The 16324-nt window shown below is 62.2% G+C and overlaps 2 protein-coding genes across 4 annotated transcripts in view; one reads left to right on the top strand and one right to left on the bottom strand.

Annotated features, from left to right (window-relative positions):
* The window catches only part of ATP6V0D1 (ATPase H+ transporting V0 subunit d1), a 52907-nt gene that overhangs the window by 9627 nt on the left and 26956 nt on the right, over positions 1-16324 (bottom strand). For 2 of the 3 annotated variants that reach the window (XM_036440221.2, XM_036440222.2), the window contains exons 3-8: positions 12932-13110; positions 11581-11660; positions 8340-8417; positions 8038-8214; positions 7828-7905; positions 7155-7744 (exon numbers count right to left, since the gene is read on the bottom strand). In XM_036440221.2, the coding sequence (XP_036296114.1) occupies positions 7583-7744; positions 7828-7905; positions 8038-8214; positions 8340-8417; positions 11581-11660; positions 12932-13110 (754 nt within the window). In that variant the 3' untranslated portion in view covers positions 7155-7582. Of the gene's footprint in view, positions 1-7154; positions 7745-7827; positions 7906-8037; positions 8215-8339; positions 8418-11580; positions 11661-12931; positions 13111-16324 lie in introns of those variants that run through there. The other variant, XM_045582788.1, reaches the window with a different exon arrangement.
* Positions 1344-6712, top strand: HSD11B2 (hydroxysteroid 11-beta dehydrogenase 2). The gene is made up of 5 exons (XM_036440220.2): positions 1344-1747; positions 4871-5083; positions 5196-5381; positions 5505-5642; positions 5799-6712. The coding sequence occupies exons 1-5, from the start codon at positions 1483-1485 to the stop codon at positions 6200-6202; spliced, it is 1206 nt and encodes a 401-aa protein (XP_036296113.1). The 5' UTR covers positions 1344-1482; the 3' UTR covers positions 6203-6712.

Here is a 16324-nt window from a genome sequence, read left to right as displayed (position 1 = left end):
CTGCACTTAGAGGAGACACAGTGGGGTCCCGGGACTGCTCTGGGCAGGACACTGATCCTCTGTCCAAAGCCTGCCCTGCTGCCTTAGGTGGCTCTGGCTCCCAGCCCCTCACCAGGATTCCCCCGGCCCACCAGCGCTCATGCCTGGGTGGCAGAAAAGGCTTTGGAGGAGGCATACCCTGGCACAGCCTGAGCACCTAAAATGTAGACTGGGCAACAGAGCTAAGGGGGGTCCACAACCTTCCGGGACCCGGTGTGGGCATGGAGGAGCCCAGAAGCCCGCAGGAGGCAGCGAGCCCCTCTGCCATGGGCTGCGCCTACTGCTTCAGCAGAGGGCCTGGCAGCCAGGTACTGGCACCAGCTCCTCATGCCTGGCAGAGCCCTGGCATGGATGCCAAACACAAGGTGCCAGACCCGGGGGTGGGCAGGGTGGGGGGCCGCCAGGCCACACACAAACACAAACCTGCACCGGCACAGGAAGGGAAATGCACCCACATTCACACCAGGTATCTTATCCCCTGGGGAACCATGGGAACAGCAGGCATCATCCCGTCCTGGGGGCTGCCCTCCCTGACTCCCCACGTGTCCCCATGGGCCTGGGGTAGGAGGGTGGGCTGGAGGTGACGGGAGGCCTGTGACTCCCACCCTTCTCCCCCGCCCTGGCCCACCAGCACCCCCTCCCGTGGAGACAGACGTGTGTGGCAGGGGGAGGTGGAGATGGTGCATCCCCAGGGCTGGGAGGGGGGAGGCAGGGCAAGGGCTCCCGAGAACCGGGCGGTTATCCTGCTTTCCCCAGCCCCCGCCCCAAGCCGGCTGTGTGGCCGCGAGCAGCTTAGGAGCGAGTGCGCGTCAGGGCGTGCGGATGGCCCTGGGCCGCGGCGGGGAGCGCGGCCTGTGCCGCCGGCGGGGGCGGGGGCGGGGGCGGCGGCGGCGGCGGGCGGGCTCCCCGTGGTGCTGCGGCCCCGGCGGCGCGCAGTCCGTGTCGGGCGCCTGGGAGGGAGGCTGTGCGTGTCCTCAGGTCCCAAGCAAGTGTGCGCCGGCCGTGCTCGCCCGGGAGCCGCGGCTCCGGGCCGGGGAGCGCGCGTGGGGCGCGGGCGGGAGCGGCTGCGGACCCCGGGGCTGGCGGGGCGGCCGCTCCGGGACCCGGCCCGCGGCGAGGCGTCTCCTTCTCCGGCGGCAACTTTGGGACTTTGTTCCGGCTTCTTCGAAAGCAGCCGTGGCCGCGGGGGCGGGGGCACCTGCCCGGCGCGGGGCGCCAGGAGGATGGGGAGGCCCCGCCCCCGCCCCGCCCCGCCCTCTCCCCGCCCCCGGGGCTCTTTATATGCTCGGCCCGAGGGCGAACCGAGAAGGCGCGTATTCCTCCCCTCCGTCCGTGCTCGGTTTTCTGCTGCACCCGCACCCCTAGCCCCGGCCCCGAGTTCCTACCACCCTCGACCCCCCCGGCTCAGCCGCCGCTCCGGCCCGCCCAGCCCGGCCCGCAGCGATGGAGCGCTGGCCTTGGCCGTCGGGCGGCGCCTGGCTGCTCGTGGCCGCCCGGGCGCTGCTGCAGCTGCTGCGCGCGGACCTGCGCCTGGGCCGCCCGCTGCTGGCGGCGCTGGCGCTGTTGGCCGCGCTCGACTGGCTGTGCCAGCGCCTGCTGCCCCCGCCGGCTGCCCTCGCCGTGCTGGCCGCGGCCGGCTGGATCGCATTGTCCTGCCTGGCGCGCCCGCCGCGCCTGCCCGTGGCCACTCGCGCGGTGCTCATCACCGGTGAGTGCGCGGGGCGCGGGGATCCCAGGCTCTAGGGCGGGACCGGACACCCAGGGAGCTCCCGTGGGCACGCCAAGGCGAGGAGGGCACCCAGCGCAGGAGCAGGAGAGTCCCCTTCCTCCCCCGGGTGCAGGGAGCGAACCGAGTAGGAAGCAAAGCACCTCCTGAAGTCTTGGTTCACTACCTGCAGCTGCGGGTGTGTTGGAGAGAGAATGAGGCAGGGAGTGGGCAGGTGCGCTGGGGAAACTGATGGCTGAGAAAGAGAGTCCCCTGGAGTTTGGGGTTTGTGCTTTGCCCCTCCCTAAGAGAGCAGCCTCTGAGGGGCTTACGTGGACGGTCCTTCCTTGAGCTCTGCCTACCATCCCCACGTGGGATGCCCTCACCCCTGGGCCGTTAGGACCCTCACCCCTGACTGGGCTGGTGCCCTTGGAATCCAGAAAAGCTTGGGGTCATCATGAGAAACAGCTGGGTATTCAGGCGCCTCTCAGGTCCAGCTGGCCACCCTCAAACTCGTGCGAGTCTCTCGTCTGCACCCCAACCCTCATTCTTCCTGGTCCTTTGTGCCCAGGCACGAGGCCTTAGGGAGTTGGGCTCAGGTGCCTTTTGCTGCCTGGCAGAGCTCCCTTTGTCTGGAGCTGGGAATAAATCTGTCACCAGATCGAGGGAAGGGAGAGGGGGGCTGAGGCCCAGCGGGAAGTGAGGAGGGGGAGAGGCCAGGTGGCACTGGCTCCATGGTACGGGGAGGAGGGCAGCTTAGTCTCTCCCCCCTCCCATGGCTTCGGTCAGGTGCTCAGGGCTCTGCCTCTACTTTGGACGTGGGTCGGGGGCAGCCACCAGACTGGCTTCTCAGAGACCTCAGTCCAACAGGGGGCCCTGCATGACCAGATGGAGCTTGGAGAACTTCTCAGAGGAGGCCATCCTTGAGTGGGGCCTCCGAGGATGGGTGGAGATAGGCGGAGTAAGGAGGTGCTTTGTAGGAGACAAAGGGTGTGGGACAAAGGCTTACGGCAGGAATGAGCATGGTCTGGACAGGGGACAATCCATCATCAGCTTGGCTGCTGGACATGGTGGGATGTGGACTTGTTTCCTCAGGTGGGGCCTTGAATGCTCTGTGCTGAGATGGGGTGAGGGTGCACAAGGACTTGGGGCTTCAAACAAAGAGAGTGGGGAGACAGAGCAGGGCTCGGGCCAGATGGGGGAGACCTGAGTTTAGGGTGCAGTGTAAAGACTTAGGGGATCCTACTTTCAGTTGTTTGGAGAAGATGACAGACGCTCCTAGTATGAAGTAGAGACCGGATTGTGATCTGCCCCCAGAGACGGGCCAGCTCCCCTCCTGCCTTCTAACCTTTGCGCTGTCTCAACAGAAGGCAGCCTGTCTGCAAGTACTGGGTCTTTCCTGAGGTCTCACCTCAGGCTTTGCTTACTTCTAGCCTTGAGTCTGAGAGGCATGTGTGAGGAGGAATGCCTTCTGTGACCTGAGATCCCCCCTCTCTGGTTGCAGAGCCCCACAATGGGGGAGTGGGGGAGGACTGCGCATCCCTCCCATTTAAGAGTCGGATATCAGCCTCCACGTTTCCCAATGCTCCCAAAACTCTGGAGGTCCTTCCTCTCTTACTGTGAGGTCAGTAGGGGGCCAGGTCCTGCCCCACCTGCCACCTATCCCTCCCTGAGAACCACTGGCCAAGGCTACTGAGCAGCTCAGCCCTGCAGTCAGGGTTTGGGCTGAGGGGTTGGGCACCTGGAGTGCACATCTGTGCACAGATGTGTGGCAGGGGTCTCCTGGGAGTGAGCCAAGGTGTTGCTCACATCTACTGCAGGTAGGTTGAAGGTTGAAGGTATGTACAGGAATGTGGGTGCAGGTGAGTAAGACGGGGTGCAAGGTGTCATTAACTGTGCTGGGAGGCCCCGTTTTCTTGGGAAGGACCTGTCTGCTCTGGGGTGGGGTTGGGGTGGGGGTGTTGCCTGCCCCAGCTAGACTTGCCCAGGAAGGACCCCTCCTCCCGCCCTGTCCCCAGCCTGGACTGGCTGGCAGGCCCCCAGCCGCACAACGCCCAGCTCAAAGCCCCCTGCCCAGCTGTGCCGTCTGCCTCGTGGCAGGGAGGGGGTGCAGAGCCGTCCTGAAACAGGAAAGCAGAGCAGCTTTGCAGCTTCTGCTCAGGGGGGAGGCCAGCGAGGAACCTGGATGGGGATGGGAACAATCAAGGAAGCAGGCTTATCGACTGCCATGCACCGCCATGCCTGGTGGTTTCTCTCTGCATACCAAAGGCAGGAGTTATGTCTCCAGGAGTGGTAACTGACCTCAGGTCACACTCGGTGGGCTTGGGAAGGGATTAGAATGCAGGTCTGTTCTCTCCATCCATCACTGTCCCTGTCCTGGGGGCAAGTGGTCTGGAGCTCAGAGAATGCCTCTCTGTTGCCACTCGTTGAAATTCCAAGGGTGGGGGACTGGGGAAGGTGGGGATGGGCCTCCCGCTGGCCTGGAACAACAGTAGGGGGTGTGAGGTTGGGGAGGCAGGTTGGGCAGAGCCTGGAAGATAGGGGCCGAGGGCTTGGGCTCCATCCCGCTCACTGTGGGGCCTTGGGAAGGTTTTTGCAGCCGAGTTCTATTGTCATTTTTGGAAAGATCTTTCTGGCTGCTTAGGGATTAAGATGGGACAGGACTGAAGAGGGGGCTGCTTCAGCGTCCAGGTGGGAGGAAGGAGCCTGGGCAAGGGCAGCCAGAACAAAAGGGAGGCTGTGCAGTAACACTGACCATTTGAGCAGAAACTTGGTATCAAGCAGGCAGGACACGAGGGCTGGGACTGGGTCTCAGGCTGACCTGGAATAGAGTCCTTCACTCTTACTGGCTGAGTGACTTTGGGAAGCAACTTAGCAATACTCGGCCTCAGTTTCCTTATCTGTAAAGTGGGGCTCATAAGCCATGATGGATGAGGTTGCTATGGGGAGTCAGGGAGATGACAGCTAGGAAAGAGTTGATGCTCAAAGGGCCTGAGAGGAGGGAGGGCTGCTGGTAGGTTGGGTGTTGGGCCTGGATCCCATCTGGTCCCTGGTGATCCTGGGGCTGTCTCAGGCTGGAGCAGCCACAGTGGGAGTTCACTGGCTGCCCCGCCCTGCCCTGGCCAGGCTGTGACTCTGGTTTTGGCATGGAGGCGGCCAAGAAGCTAGATGCCATGGGCTTCAAGGTGCTGGCCACCGTGTTGGACTTGGAAAGCCCCGGCGCCCTGGAGCTGCGTGCCTGCTGTTCCCCTCACCTAAGGCTGCTGCAGATGGACCTGACCAAGCCAGGTGACATCAGCCGCGCCCTGGAGTTCACCAAGGCCCATACCACCAGCACAGGTCAGCGGGCACGGCTCCCGGAGAAGGGTGGCAGGGTGGACATGAAGGGGCGGGGATTATAGGTTTGCTGCTGGGCTGACCCCTCATTTCCCTCCCTGCTCCATGCCCTCAGGCTTGTGGGGCCTAGTCAACAACGCAGGCCTCAACGACATAGTGGCCGACGCGGAGCTGTCTCCGTTGGCCACGTTCCGCAGGTGCATGGAGGTGAACTTCTTTGGCACCCTGCAGCTCACCAAGGGCCTCTTGCCCCTTTTGCGCCGCTCCAGGGGTCGTATTGTGACCGTGGGCAGCCCGGCAGGTGAGTGCATTCCCACGTAGCAGCAAAAAAAAAAAGGAGCCCCTCCATGGGGAGGGATGTGGGAGCCACCAGCCCAGGCTGAGCTGCCCACCCCCAACCCATCCCCCCCCAATCCATCCCCAGGAGACATGCCCTATCCATGCTTGGGGGCCTATGGGACCTCCAAAGCAGCCGTGGTGCTACTCATGGACACGTTCAACTGTGAACTGCTGCCCTGGGGGGTCAAGGTCAGCGTCATCCAGCCTGGCTGCTTCAAGACAGGTGAGGGTCAAGGCTGGGGGGCAGGTCACAGCCTGGGGCTGGAAAAGAGGGGTGACTGTGGGGGCAGGGATTGGAATGAGCGTGGCTTTGGCCAGAAGTGGGCTGCTGCTGAGTCGGCTTTCCTAGCTGACCCCTCACTCACCACCTTTTCTCCAGAGTCGGTGAAAAACGTGAGCAACTGGGAGCGGCGCAAACGGCTGCTGCTGAGCAGCCTGTCCCAAGAGCTGCTGCAGGCCTACGGCGAGGACTACATCGAGCATGCACACGGGCAGTTCCTGGATTCGCTGAGCCTGGCACTGCCCGACCTCAACCCGGTGGTGGATGCCATCATTGATGCCCTGCTGGCAGCTCAGCCGCAAAGCCGCTACTACCCGGGCCGCGGCGTGGGGCTCATGTACTTCATCCACCACTACCTGCCCGAGGACCTGCGCCGCCGCTTCCTGCAAACCTTCTTCATCCGCCCCGGTCTGCCAAGCGCACTGCGGCCTGGCCAGCCTGACTCTGCCCCCACCGAGGATGCCGCCCAGGCCCCAGACCCAAACCCAAACGCGGCCCAATGAGCAGTGTGCATCTCTGGTCTCGGCAAGTCCAGCAGAGGATGGCCCATGAGTCCTGGGGCCTCCCTCGGGCTTTGTGACCCGAGTCTGTCCTAGAGGCTGGCCCCACCCACTGCCGATACCCCAGGTCAGGCCTGGTGAGGCTGAGGCTTCCCAGTGAACCTCTGGTCCCCTCTGCTGCTTCATGAGCCCAAACGGGGGGGCACACGGCTCCCCCTGCAGCTGCGAGAACCCAGCTGGATGGGGAGCTCAGTGCGAAACGTAGCTGTAGCCTTTGACAGGTTCCCGCAGTCAGTGCCTCTGCAAGCCAAGTGACAGGGTAGGCTGGGGCCCCCTCAGGTTCTTTCTCAGCACTAGCGCCTCAGTGCTGCGATTCAAAGGGTAAATCCCAACTCTTTCTTGACTGGCTCAAGAATTAGGGCCCTGACCACCCAACCCAAGCCCCCAAGCACAGGGAGGCTGCACATCCCACTTGCCTGGTTGCCATTTTTAAATAAATGTCTATTTCTCCTAGAATGGGGGAGGCCCTGTGTGTGGAGGGATGACAGGCTGTGTGACACACTGAGAACTGCCTGGGGCTCAGCATGGGGGACGAGGCTCTGGGTACAGACTCTGGTTCTCACCTTCCCTCTTCACTGACCTTGACAGATCCTTTATCCATTGGTTTGAGTTTCCTCCTCTGAAATGGGGGTGATTACCTTGACCTCGGGAATGGGGGAGCTCCATGAAGCCAATAGGGAAGCCTGGGGGCCCTCCAGGGCCAGGCCCCAGGCCTCCGACAGAGGATGGAGCTCTCCCCCAGGGCGCCCCCGCCCTGAGGAATCGGGCCGCTCCATAGAGGGCCAGCCTGGGACTGCCTCTGCCAGCGGCTGCGGGAGGCAGAAGGCTAGGCAGGCAGGGTGGGCTCAGGAATGTGAACCCACGAGGAGCTGGGAGCCCCAGAGGAGACAGTGGACACGGCTTAGGGCAGTTTATTGTTCAGAGGGGCGGGGCTGAGGGAGAGGGACGCACAGCTGCTTCCCCCACACCCCAAGGACACACACACATACACACAGTCTCCCCTGGGCCATGGTTCTGGGGTGACCACAGAGGGGTGAGGAGGCTCCGCTGCTACTAGGGGTTCTCATTCTGGAGGGGCACGAAAGTGGCCACATGCTGCTTAGACACGTGGGTGGCTGTAAACAGGGCTTGATCTGGAGGGGAACTTGGTCTATCTTGGTCAGGGGGGGCAGGTACCCAGGTCCGAGAGCAGTCTCAGGAGATGAGGGGAGCTGGGCAGCCGCTAGGACAAGATGCAGTACCCCCAGGGCCGGCAGGCGAGCCGTGGCCTTGGTCACATCACACACAGACACGCACACCCCCGGGGAGCCCTGGGCCAGGGCATTAGAAGATGGGGATGTAGTTGTCGATCTTGGCGCGGTGGCGCTGGGCAATGCACTCGGCGATCCACACGATGTTGCGACACTCCTGCTCCTTGAGCTTCACGAAGGCGTAGAAGACGCCGAAGTGGAACTGGTTGAGGAAGGCCAGCTTGTTCAGCTTCACCTGCGGACAGAGGCAGGTGGCCATGAGCAGAGGCAGGCCCAAGCCGCCACACCCTCCCTGTGACAGGCGGGCCTGGCACCCACCTCATGCTCGAAGAAGCGGTCCTCCAGGGTCTTGTCTCCAGGGTTGCTGCCTGCACCCTCAAAAAGCAGCTTGTACTCCTGGCCCAGGAGAGCGGTGGGAAGCGAGAGCATGAGGGCACTGTTGGGGGGGGTTGGGGGGTGGGAGGGTGGGAGTGGGGGGATGCAAGTGTCACTATGCCCGCCCCCTGGTCCCGCAGCCCGGGCACTCACCGGGTAGTAGTCGGCCACGTTCTTAACCTGCTCGTAGTCATCCGCCCGAGCCAGCTGCGCTAGGCCCTCCGGGTAGAGCCGCCCACAGTGCGGAAAGAGCTTGGCACGGTCCTCCTTGGACAGCTCCGTGCCGAAGGAATTGATGGTGATAATGAAGGCGCGGCGGTCTGCTTCAAACTGTGGGGCCAGAGCAGAGGCGAGGAGAGAGGGGGGAGGACGGCAGTAGCCAGTCAGTTGGCAGGGCTTCCCGGAGGCCTGTCTTTCCCAGGGGCCGGCGGGAAGGAGGGAGGGAGGGCGCTTACCTCCAGGATGGGGCACATGGCATCGGCCGTGGTCCCGCCCAGCAGGGTGCAGAACTTGTAGAAGGACTCCAGGTAGGCCTGCACAGAGCATGGGGCGTGTTCAGCTCAAGCAGGGAGACCAGGGGGCGGGGGGCTTCCCAGGCCCCCTACTCATAGTTCGCGCTTCCCTCCCCAGTCCTGGGACTGTCCATGGCAGCCCCACATCAGAGCCCTGTAAGAGCCACGATTCCAACTGTTCACCAGCCAAGCAGCAACAGCCTGCTGCCTGGTCCCTGACCCAGGAGTGACAGCAATTTCTGGCCAACTGTCTGCTTCATGGTGCAGCGCCCCGCACGCCCTCATCCCACAGAAAGGCCAGGCTAAGAGGGAGACTCTATCTTTCTCTACTATTCTGCCTGCCTTTCCCCCAGATCTTCTCTCCTCAGTCCCAGAAAACCACCTGCCGATGGGCTAGTGAGGAAAGGTTACTCCTGAGGGTTCACGGAGATGGCCTGGCCTGGGCGCCCGGGCCCTTCCTGGCCTCCACCTTACAGAACACTTCCCCCTCCTCCCACCCCCTGGGCATCACACAGTAGGAACTAAACTGCCAACCTGATTCCTGCTGAGAGATGATTATTGCCCCCTTGGATGTGAGCCCTGCAGGGCAATGGCCATAGCTGGACACGCTGACCTGCAGCTGCCTGCTGGGGGCGGAGGGGGGGAGGAGACAAGCACTTCCTGCCAAGGCAAACTGGATCTGCTGGGCCCCAGGCCCCCCAGCACTCACTCTTAAAGCAGCCATACAGGCTTCCTGGCCCACAGCTTCTATGTCAGGAACGGGAATGGTTCCGCAGCCTCCCTGGAGAGCCCCCTGCACTCCGGGCCTCCTGAGCCTCATCAGGCGGCCAGTCACAGGGACACTGGCTTCACAGGCTAGAGACTACTCTGGGGATGAGGGCCGGGAGCGCGGGAAGCTTCCCATGCCAAGGTCTGCCCTCCAAGGTGCAGAGACCTTTGCACCCACCACCAGCTGGCTTGGGCCACCAGCTGTGCTGCCCCAGGAGCAGGTGAGAGGAGGCCTGGGAGTCAGTAACCCAGCCCAACCTGGTCAGCAGCAATGGGCAAGCTGGGCTCAGAGAAAGGCCACTGGGCCACAGAAAACAAAAGTCTGGGACAGGGCAGGGAGAAGGAATTGGAGGGGGGGGAAGGGGTCATAGCACAGCGGATCCCCAGAAACAGCTGCCCATACTACTATGGCATGGGGGACCTTTCAGTCCTTCTCAAAGGACTGTCCCCAGCTCCTTCCTTCCCTGTGGCCAGCCATACTGGCTGCACCCAAACCCCCAGGCCTGCTCCATCCAGTGTGGTCTGCAGTTCTTCACTGTGGGGGATGCTAATGCAGATAGGCTGACCCCAAGGTGAAGGAGGCTGGTGGACACACCCAGACTCTCTTCTGGAGGCCAGGGCAGCTGAAGAAACTGGCAGGACCCCAAAGGCCCAGGTACCAAGGTCATATTCCCACCCCCACCCTGTGCCCTGGAGGAGTCTCCTAAGTCCATGGCTGTGCCAGCTAACTACAGTTCCCACCCAGTAGGCGGCTGAGGGTCCGCCTAATCTCCCATCTGTGGCCACTGGGCTGGGACATTGCCTGCTGGGCGGGCGGTCCTGGCACGGTGCCTGCAGCACTGGATCAATGTTTACAAGCTGGTGCCCAGGCAGCCCTCACCAGTGACTCCAGATAGAACCAGTCAGGCCCGGTAAGGGTGTGGGTAAGGCTGGGGGGACAGCCGCACCCCTCACCCTGTGTCAGGACAGGGATCCCGGCAACAGGCCAGCTGGGCGCGCAGGAGCACACACACTCTCTCTCTACTAATTGCTACCCTGCCTCCCTACTAGCGGGTGGATGAGACAGCTTGCTTTGCAATCAGGCTGATCCAGGTGTGATCCCCAATGCTCTCAGTGTCTAGCAAGTGGCTTCAGGCAACCCATTCTACCTCTGAGCCCTCAGCTGCCTCATCTTACAGATGAAAACACCGATAAGACAGTTCTGAGGATGAAAGAAGTTGAGTCTGCCTCCCTCTGGTACTGTCCCCTCTACCCTGCCCTCCACATTGCAACCAGAGGGGTTTTCTGATGATACTCTGACCTGCGGGAAACCTTTATTGCTGGCCCTGCACACAGGATCAAGTTCAAACTTCTGACCAGACATTCCCGGCTCCTGTGCCTGCTTCTGCTTCCAGACCCATCTGTCCATCTGGAACCGGTACTTCTACAGACCATTTGCCACTGGCCATGCTCCATGCTTGTCTGCATGTGCTGTTTCCCTACCACCCCACTGCACCCCAGGTAGGTCCTTCACTCCCCCCAGACTCTCCCTCACTCTGGCCCGACCCCTGCAGGGCGACTAGAGGGCCTGGGCTTAGGATGCAGCCAGGAGTCAGCCACCTACCTCCAACCAGGCAGGAGAGGCCCCTCGCTATGAAGAGCCAATAGACATGTTCTCAGGTTAGGTCAGCAGGGCCCTTGGCCAGTGCCAGCCTCAGCCCCGCTCAGGGCCTTACCCGCTGCTGACCCATGTTCCTGGCTGCAGCCCCTCAGGGGTCCTGGTACCACAATGACAGCCCAGTCTATCCCAAATGTCCCTCACTGGTCCCTGGCCAGCTCTGCCCTTCACCTCTTTAAGCCAGGACAATGCTGGTCTAGGAATCCCAAGCCCACGCTTCCTCCAGGGGTCACCAGCCCATGGCACAGCCTGGCGGGAAGCAGAAGGTAGGTGGGGGGTGAGGATGATGGGACGTGGCACTGGCTCTGGCCTGGGAACCTGACAGGGGGGCCTGGCTACACCTGGCTGGGTCCCTCTCTCACCGTAACTGAGCGCACGGTTGCTCTGCTCACGTGCCTGTACTTGCTGGCAGCAGGCCAGGTGGGAGAGCGGAGCGCTAAGGCCTGGGTGGTAGCCCGTGACCCTGTGGGATCGGGGAGAGCAGTCACCCAGGAGCCAGCTCTGACAAGCCAAGCCGCGGAGCACCCGCCACGCCTGCCGATCTTATCTAGGCCGCCGTGGGCATCTGTTCCATGCGGCCTTGTGCCCATCACGGGAGCCAGAAAGCGAGCGGATAAGCCCCCGGGGTGGGAGCCTGGCGCAGCTGCGCCCTGCCCCAGCACCCCCCACAAATCACAGGCCGCCACGCCCACAGCCCGTCGGCCTGCAAGCCAACCCCCCGCTATTCGTGGGCTGGGGGAGGGGAGGCGGGGGCACTACCTTGTAGAGCGTGTTGCGGATGATCTCGATGTTCATCTCATCGAGGTCCTGCTCTGAGATGCAGTCCTGGAAGAAAGCCGCTGGGGAGGAAAGACGGGTGTGAGGGCTGGGTGTGTGCACTTAAGTAAGGATCCTGGGGCCCCTGCCACAAGGTCCATTTGGCGGGGTATCGGGGGCCCCCACCCTGGTTATTGCCTTGGAAGGGGCAGAAGCAATCCTTTGGACTATGTACACTGACCTGAGCCTTCTTGCTTCTAAAGCTGATTTATAAAGCAGGCCGCCAGCCATAACATGACCTAATCGCTGCTGGGGCAGACCCAAGCTCGCCATGCCAAAGGAGCCTTGCATAAGAGACCACAACATCCTCTCTTCTGGGCCAGGGCGGGGGAGGAGGGGGACAACTGTGGATTTGGGGCCTGACGCCCACTTCTTTGCATCCCCCACATTTGGAAAACCAGCCTCCTCCTCCTCAGGACAAGGAACGAGTTCAACATCTGGGGGGGCACAGGCTCACTGACCAAGGGGCCCCTGTCGGGCTGGAAGTAGTGGCAGCGCAGGATATAGCCACCCCACCCAAAGGGGAACCTGTGGTGCCACTTCTTTAAAGATGAAGAAACTGAAGAGGCCACAAATAACTCCAAAGTCCTGGGCGAGGGGGTTCTATGACAGGTGAGGCCAGCGCGTAGGGCTCAGGATCCTTGGTGCAGCCCCTCCGGGGTGCTGGTACCACAATCACAGCCCAGGCTATCCCAGTGGTTCAGCCCTGGGAGCTTCCTGGAGGTGGTGCCAGGGGACAAGGACTCTGGCTCTGAGGACACTAGCTGGGGACAGCCTTGGTGCCTTCTACCCAGCCGGCCCGGCAGGCAGGACCAGCACCGCCTAGGCAGGGCCCTGCAGGAAGCTCTCAGTTCCCCTTTCGTGGCCTCGAACATGAACCTTGTATCCTGCTGGACACTGCCTGTCCTGGCCCCTGGGACCTGCTCAGTAGAGGCGAGTGAAGCTATTGGCTTCCCTTCCCTGCTCACGGGCAGCCTGCCACCCCCGCCCGGCTTGAGGTCAGTCTGAGAGTACTCCGACCCAGGCCTCTCAACCCTCTCCCTGAGCTCAGCCTCCTCTGCATTCTGAGAACTCATCCAATTCCACAAAGTTAGGTGGTCTGAGTCGGGCCCTGGGTGCAGCCTGCCTGGCCAAGCAAAAGCAACAGCAAAGAAGGTCCGGTGAGGAGGAAGGAATGGGAAGGTAAGCCAGCGGGCAGGGCTCAATTCTGAGTGAGGGTCACCCCCAGGGGTCTGCAAACCGCACACTGAGGCACTGGCACTGATGCCTCCCCCGCTCCGCCCCAGTGGCTCACCCAGGGGCGTGTCCACCAGGATGGCATTGTAGAGCTCGGCAGGTGTCTGCGCAATGTTCACGGCCTCCATCTGCTCAAAGCTGCCTAGCGGGTGGCATTTGGGCACCAGCTCGGCGATGGAGCGCTGGTGCAGCGTGCCCGTGATGAGCAGGATCACGTTGTCAATCATGTAGCTGTAACTACAGGAGACACAAGAGCAGGCAGACTGTCAGGGGGCCGGGAAGTCCTGGCACCACGCCCCTGCCCGCACCCTGCACAGGTGCCCAGCCCCTGGACAATGAATGCTGCCTCCTTTCCCTGCCCAAGCGTGCCCCTTACTCAGTACTGGACACACAGGACAGGCGTGGCCCCTCCCTTGGTGGAAGGAGGATGGGATCCATGCCCCACAAGTGATTGGGAAACAGGTGTGAACAGTGTCCTGGCAGGACAGGGGAACTGTGGGCACATGGAGGTGTGGCCACTGGCCAGCCCCGGGGATGAAAGAGCTGGGAGATGAGAGAGTGTTCTGTGAAGAGGGAACAATGTGTGCGAAAACCTGGAGGCATTCACTGAGTGACGGATGCATTCGAGGAACCGAGCACAGCCAGGGCTGGCAGAGGGAAGGGAACCGGGGCAGGGCTGCCAGCAGGCCGGGGCCTGGAGGCTGGGCTGAGGGTCCCGCTTTCATTTCGAGCTCAGGGGCTACACGAGCAGGATAGAAGAAGCAGGGGTATCCAGTCCAGTTAGGGTCCTGCTGGCTGCTGGGTGGGAACAGAGTGAGAGGAGAAGACTGTGGGGGAGGAAAGTGGGGAGAGGGGTGGGGAGAGCTCTAGGGGAGGCTGGAGAGGAGCCGGTGGGAAGGCCCCTCTGGAATAAGGACCCAGGTCAAGCAGCGACGAGCAGGCAGACAGCTGCCCCGCGCAGCCCGCTCCAAAGACTGAGCACCGCCTCCTTCAGGGCCTGAGGCCAGGGCAGGCGCCTGTCCAGGATGCCTGGAGAAGGCCCAGAGGCCTGGACCGGAGGCTGGGCTCAGGTCAGTCCCAGGCAGAGGCCCCCGCCTCCCCCTTTCCCGGCTCTGGATACATGGGCACCAGAGGGGGCTGTGGAGCTGGAGAGGGTGGGGCTGCCCAGGTCACCATGCCAAGAAAAGTGGCAAGCTCTGCCTCCAACAGTGAAGAAAATACCTCAAAAGGACTGCAGCTAGTTCTGCGCAGTCACCTATGTGGGGATGAGGGCCGGGGGGCGGCTACAGTCCGACTGCTGTAGCCACAACATCCCTCCAGCCTGGCACCAGCGAGGAGTTCAAGGCACAAGGGAGCGGGCTGGCAGATATCCTCCAAGGCCGAAGGGGGGCTCCCACTGGAGGGCGAGGCTGGGGTGGAGGCAGCTGCCCTGAGCGTGTGTGTGGGCCACAGCCAGGCCCGTCCTGAGGTAGTACCCGTCCTGAGGTAGTAACCGCGCACCAGTGTCGATACTATCCGAGGCGGCAGGCCCCAATACCAAGGGGAGGAGGCTGATGCCCAGGCCTCGGCCCAGAGGGCTGGCCGTTGGGGGAACTCCCACAGGGCCCTCCAGGAAGGCGGCAGAAGGAAGAAGCCACAGCTCCTGTCCTGGCCTGACCCCCACTCTCCGCCTGCTTGCTGCTCCCCCGGCCCCGCGCCCTGCTACAACCTCTGCTCTCCTGGGCTTGGGGCCAGGCAACTGCCCTCTCTCCGCCCCGTCTGGCTGGGTCAACTGCAGGATGTGTGCTGAGAAGAGACAGGCCCCCCTCCCAAACCGAGGGCTTCAGGCACGGCCCATCTGCAGCTGCAAGCCAGCGGCCCCAATGCCAGCCCTCTGACCCTGGCCTGACAGCTGGCACAGTGGAAGCACCTCGGAGAGAGCTTTGTGCCTTGGTCTCTGGCCCCAGCCTGCATCTTCTCCACTCTGAACAGCACATCCCTCTCATCATCCCAACTGCCAAGCCTCAGTTTCCCTGAACAGCCTCCCCTCATGCTTCCAGAATCTCACACGCCCCAGAACCATGCTACACGCCACACCGCCACCGTGACACTCCTGCCTGCACCTCACCCAGCCCCAGTCTGGCCACCATGATCCCCGAACCTCATGTCGCTCTTTACGCTGCCACAGCACTCTGGGCAGGCAGGGAGAAACGAGTCCAATGACCCCACAACCACCTGCATCTTCAGCTGTCAGAGGAAATAAGCACAGAGTGCAGGCGCAGGCCCCATCATTGCATAAGGCAGAGGGACTCTCTGTCCCCATGGCCGATGTCCACACACCTCCACCCATGTCCAGGGCTCCCATGCCCTAGGGCAGTGGTTGGCAAACTGCGGCTCACAAGCCGCATGCGGCTCTTTGGCCCCTTGAGTGTGGCTCTTCCACAAAAATACCACATGCGGGCGCGCACGGACAGTGCGATGGAAACTTCATGGCCCATGCGCAGAAGTCGGGTTTCGGCTCTCAAAGGAAATTTCAATCGGTGTCCTGTAATCGGTATTTGGCTCTGTTGACTAATGAGTTTGCCAACCATTGGCCTAGGGTTCTCCGTTCCCCATCAAGCTTTATCTTCTCAGAGAGACCCACATAAGTCAGCCTTTATTTTCTAAACCTCCCCACTCCGTGTGCCCCATTGGAGGGCATTAGTTTATGTTGGGAGTGGGGCTGGGGTCAGGCCCCTCCTCCACCAGGAGAACCCTGTGGGAAGACTCTGCCATTTGGCTTTGCTGCTATCCCTCCAGTGATGGGGAACAGGCCAGTTATGACTCACTTTTCAGCCTTGACAGCAGATGTGGGGGCTGGAGGCAGTATCCCCTGGCTGCCCCCAGCCTCTCCTGCTAGAGGATCTAGCTGGGCACCAAGGAAAATGCTGAGCCAAGTGAGGGTCACTTGCAATCGCACCCCAGCCCCTTCCAAGGCCCTCTTCCAACCCAGGCCAGGCAGTGTGATGACACTGTGCCAGGTCCACCCTTCCTCCCCTTGGGCCAACCACAGGTTAGTGTAGCGGCAGCCCCTGATAGTCCCCCCTGCCCAATGACAGCCACAATCTCCTTTCCTGGGAAAAGGGAGATGACACTGGCTCAGCTGTCCGTTTCTCTCCCAAGGACTTGAGTGGCCAGGGAAATCCTCCTCCTCCTCCTCCTCCTCCTCGCCTGGCTTTGGCAGTTGCCTCCCAGCCCCCAGAAAGCCGCTCCACAGTCCTCCCTTCGCTTGGCCTCAAAAGAGAGAATGAGGTTCCAGCTGGTCAGCGTCTCCCTCCAGAGGAAGACAGCTGGGGAATGGACAGACGGCTGCCCGCCAGGCCAGAGAGGCCCTCGTGGGATGGGAGAGGGGCAGTCTGTAATCCTTTGCCCAAAGGCCGTCCCTCGCCCTGTGTCCCGAAGATTTGTAGATCCAGCACAGGCCCACAGGAAG

This window comes from Pipistrellus kuhlii, unplaced genomic scaffold (assembly GCF_014108245.1).
Source record: "Pipistrellus kuhlii isolate mPipKuh1 unplaced genomic scaffold, mPipKuh1.p scaffold_m20_p_17, whole genome shotgun sequence".
Lineage (NCBI taxonomy): Eukaryota > Metazoa > Chordata > Mammalia > Chiroptera > Vespertilionidae > Pipistrellus > Pipistrellus kuhlii.
This window is presented reverse-complemented; position numbering and strand designations above follow the sequence as displayed.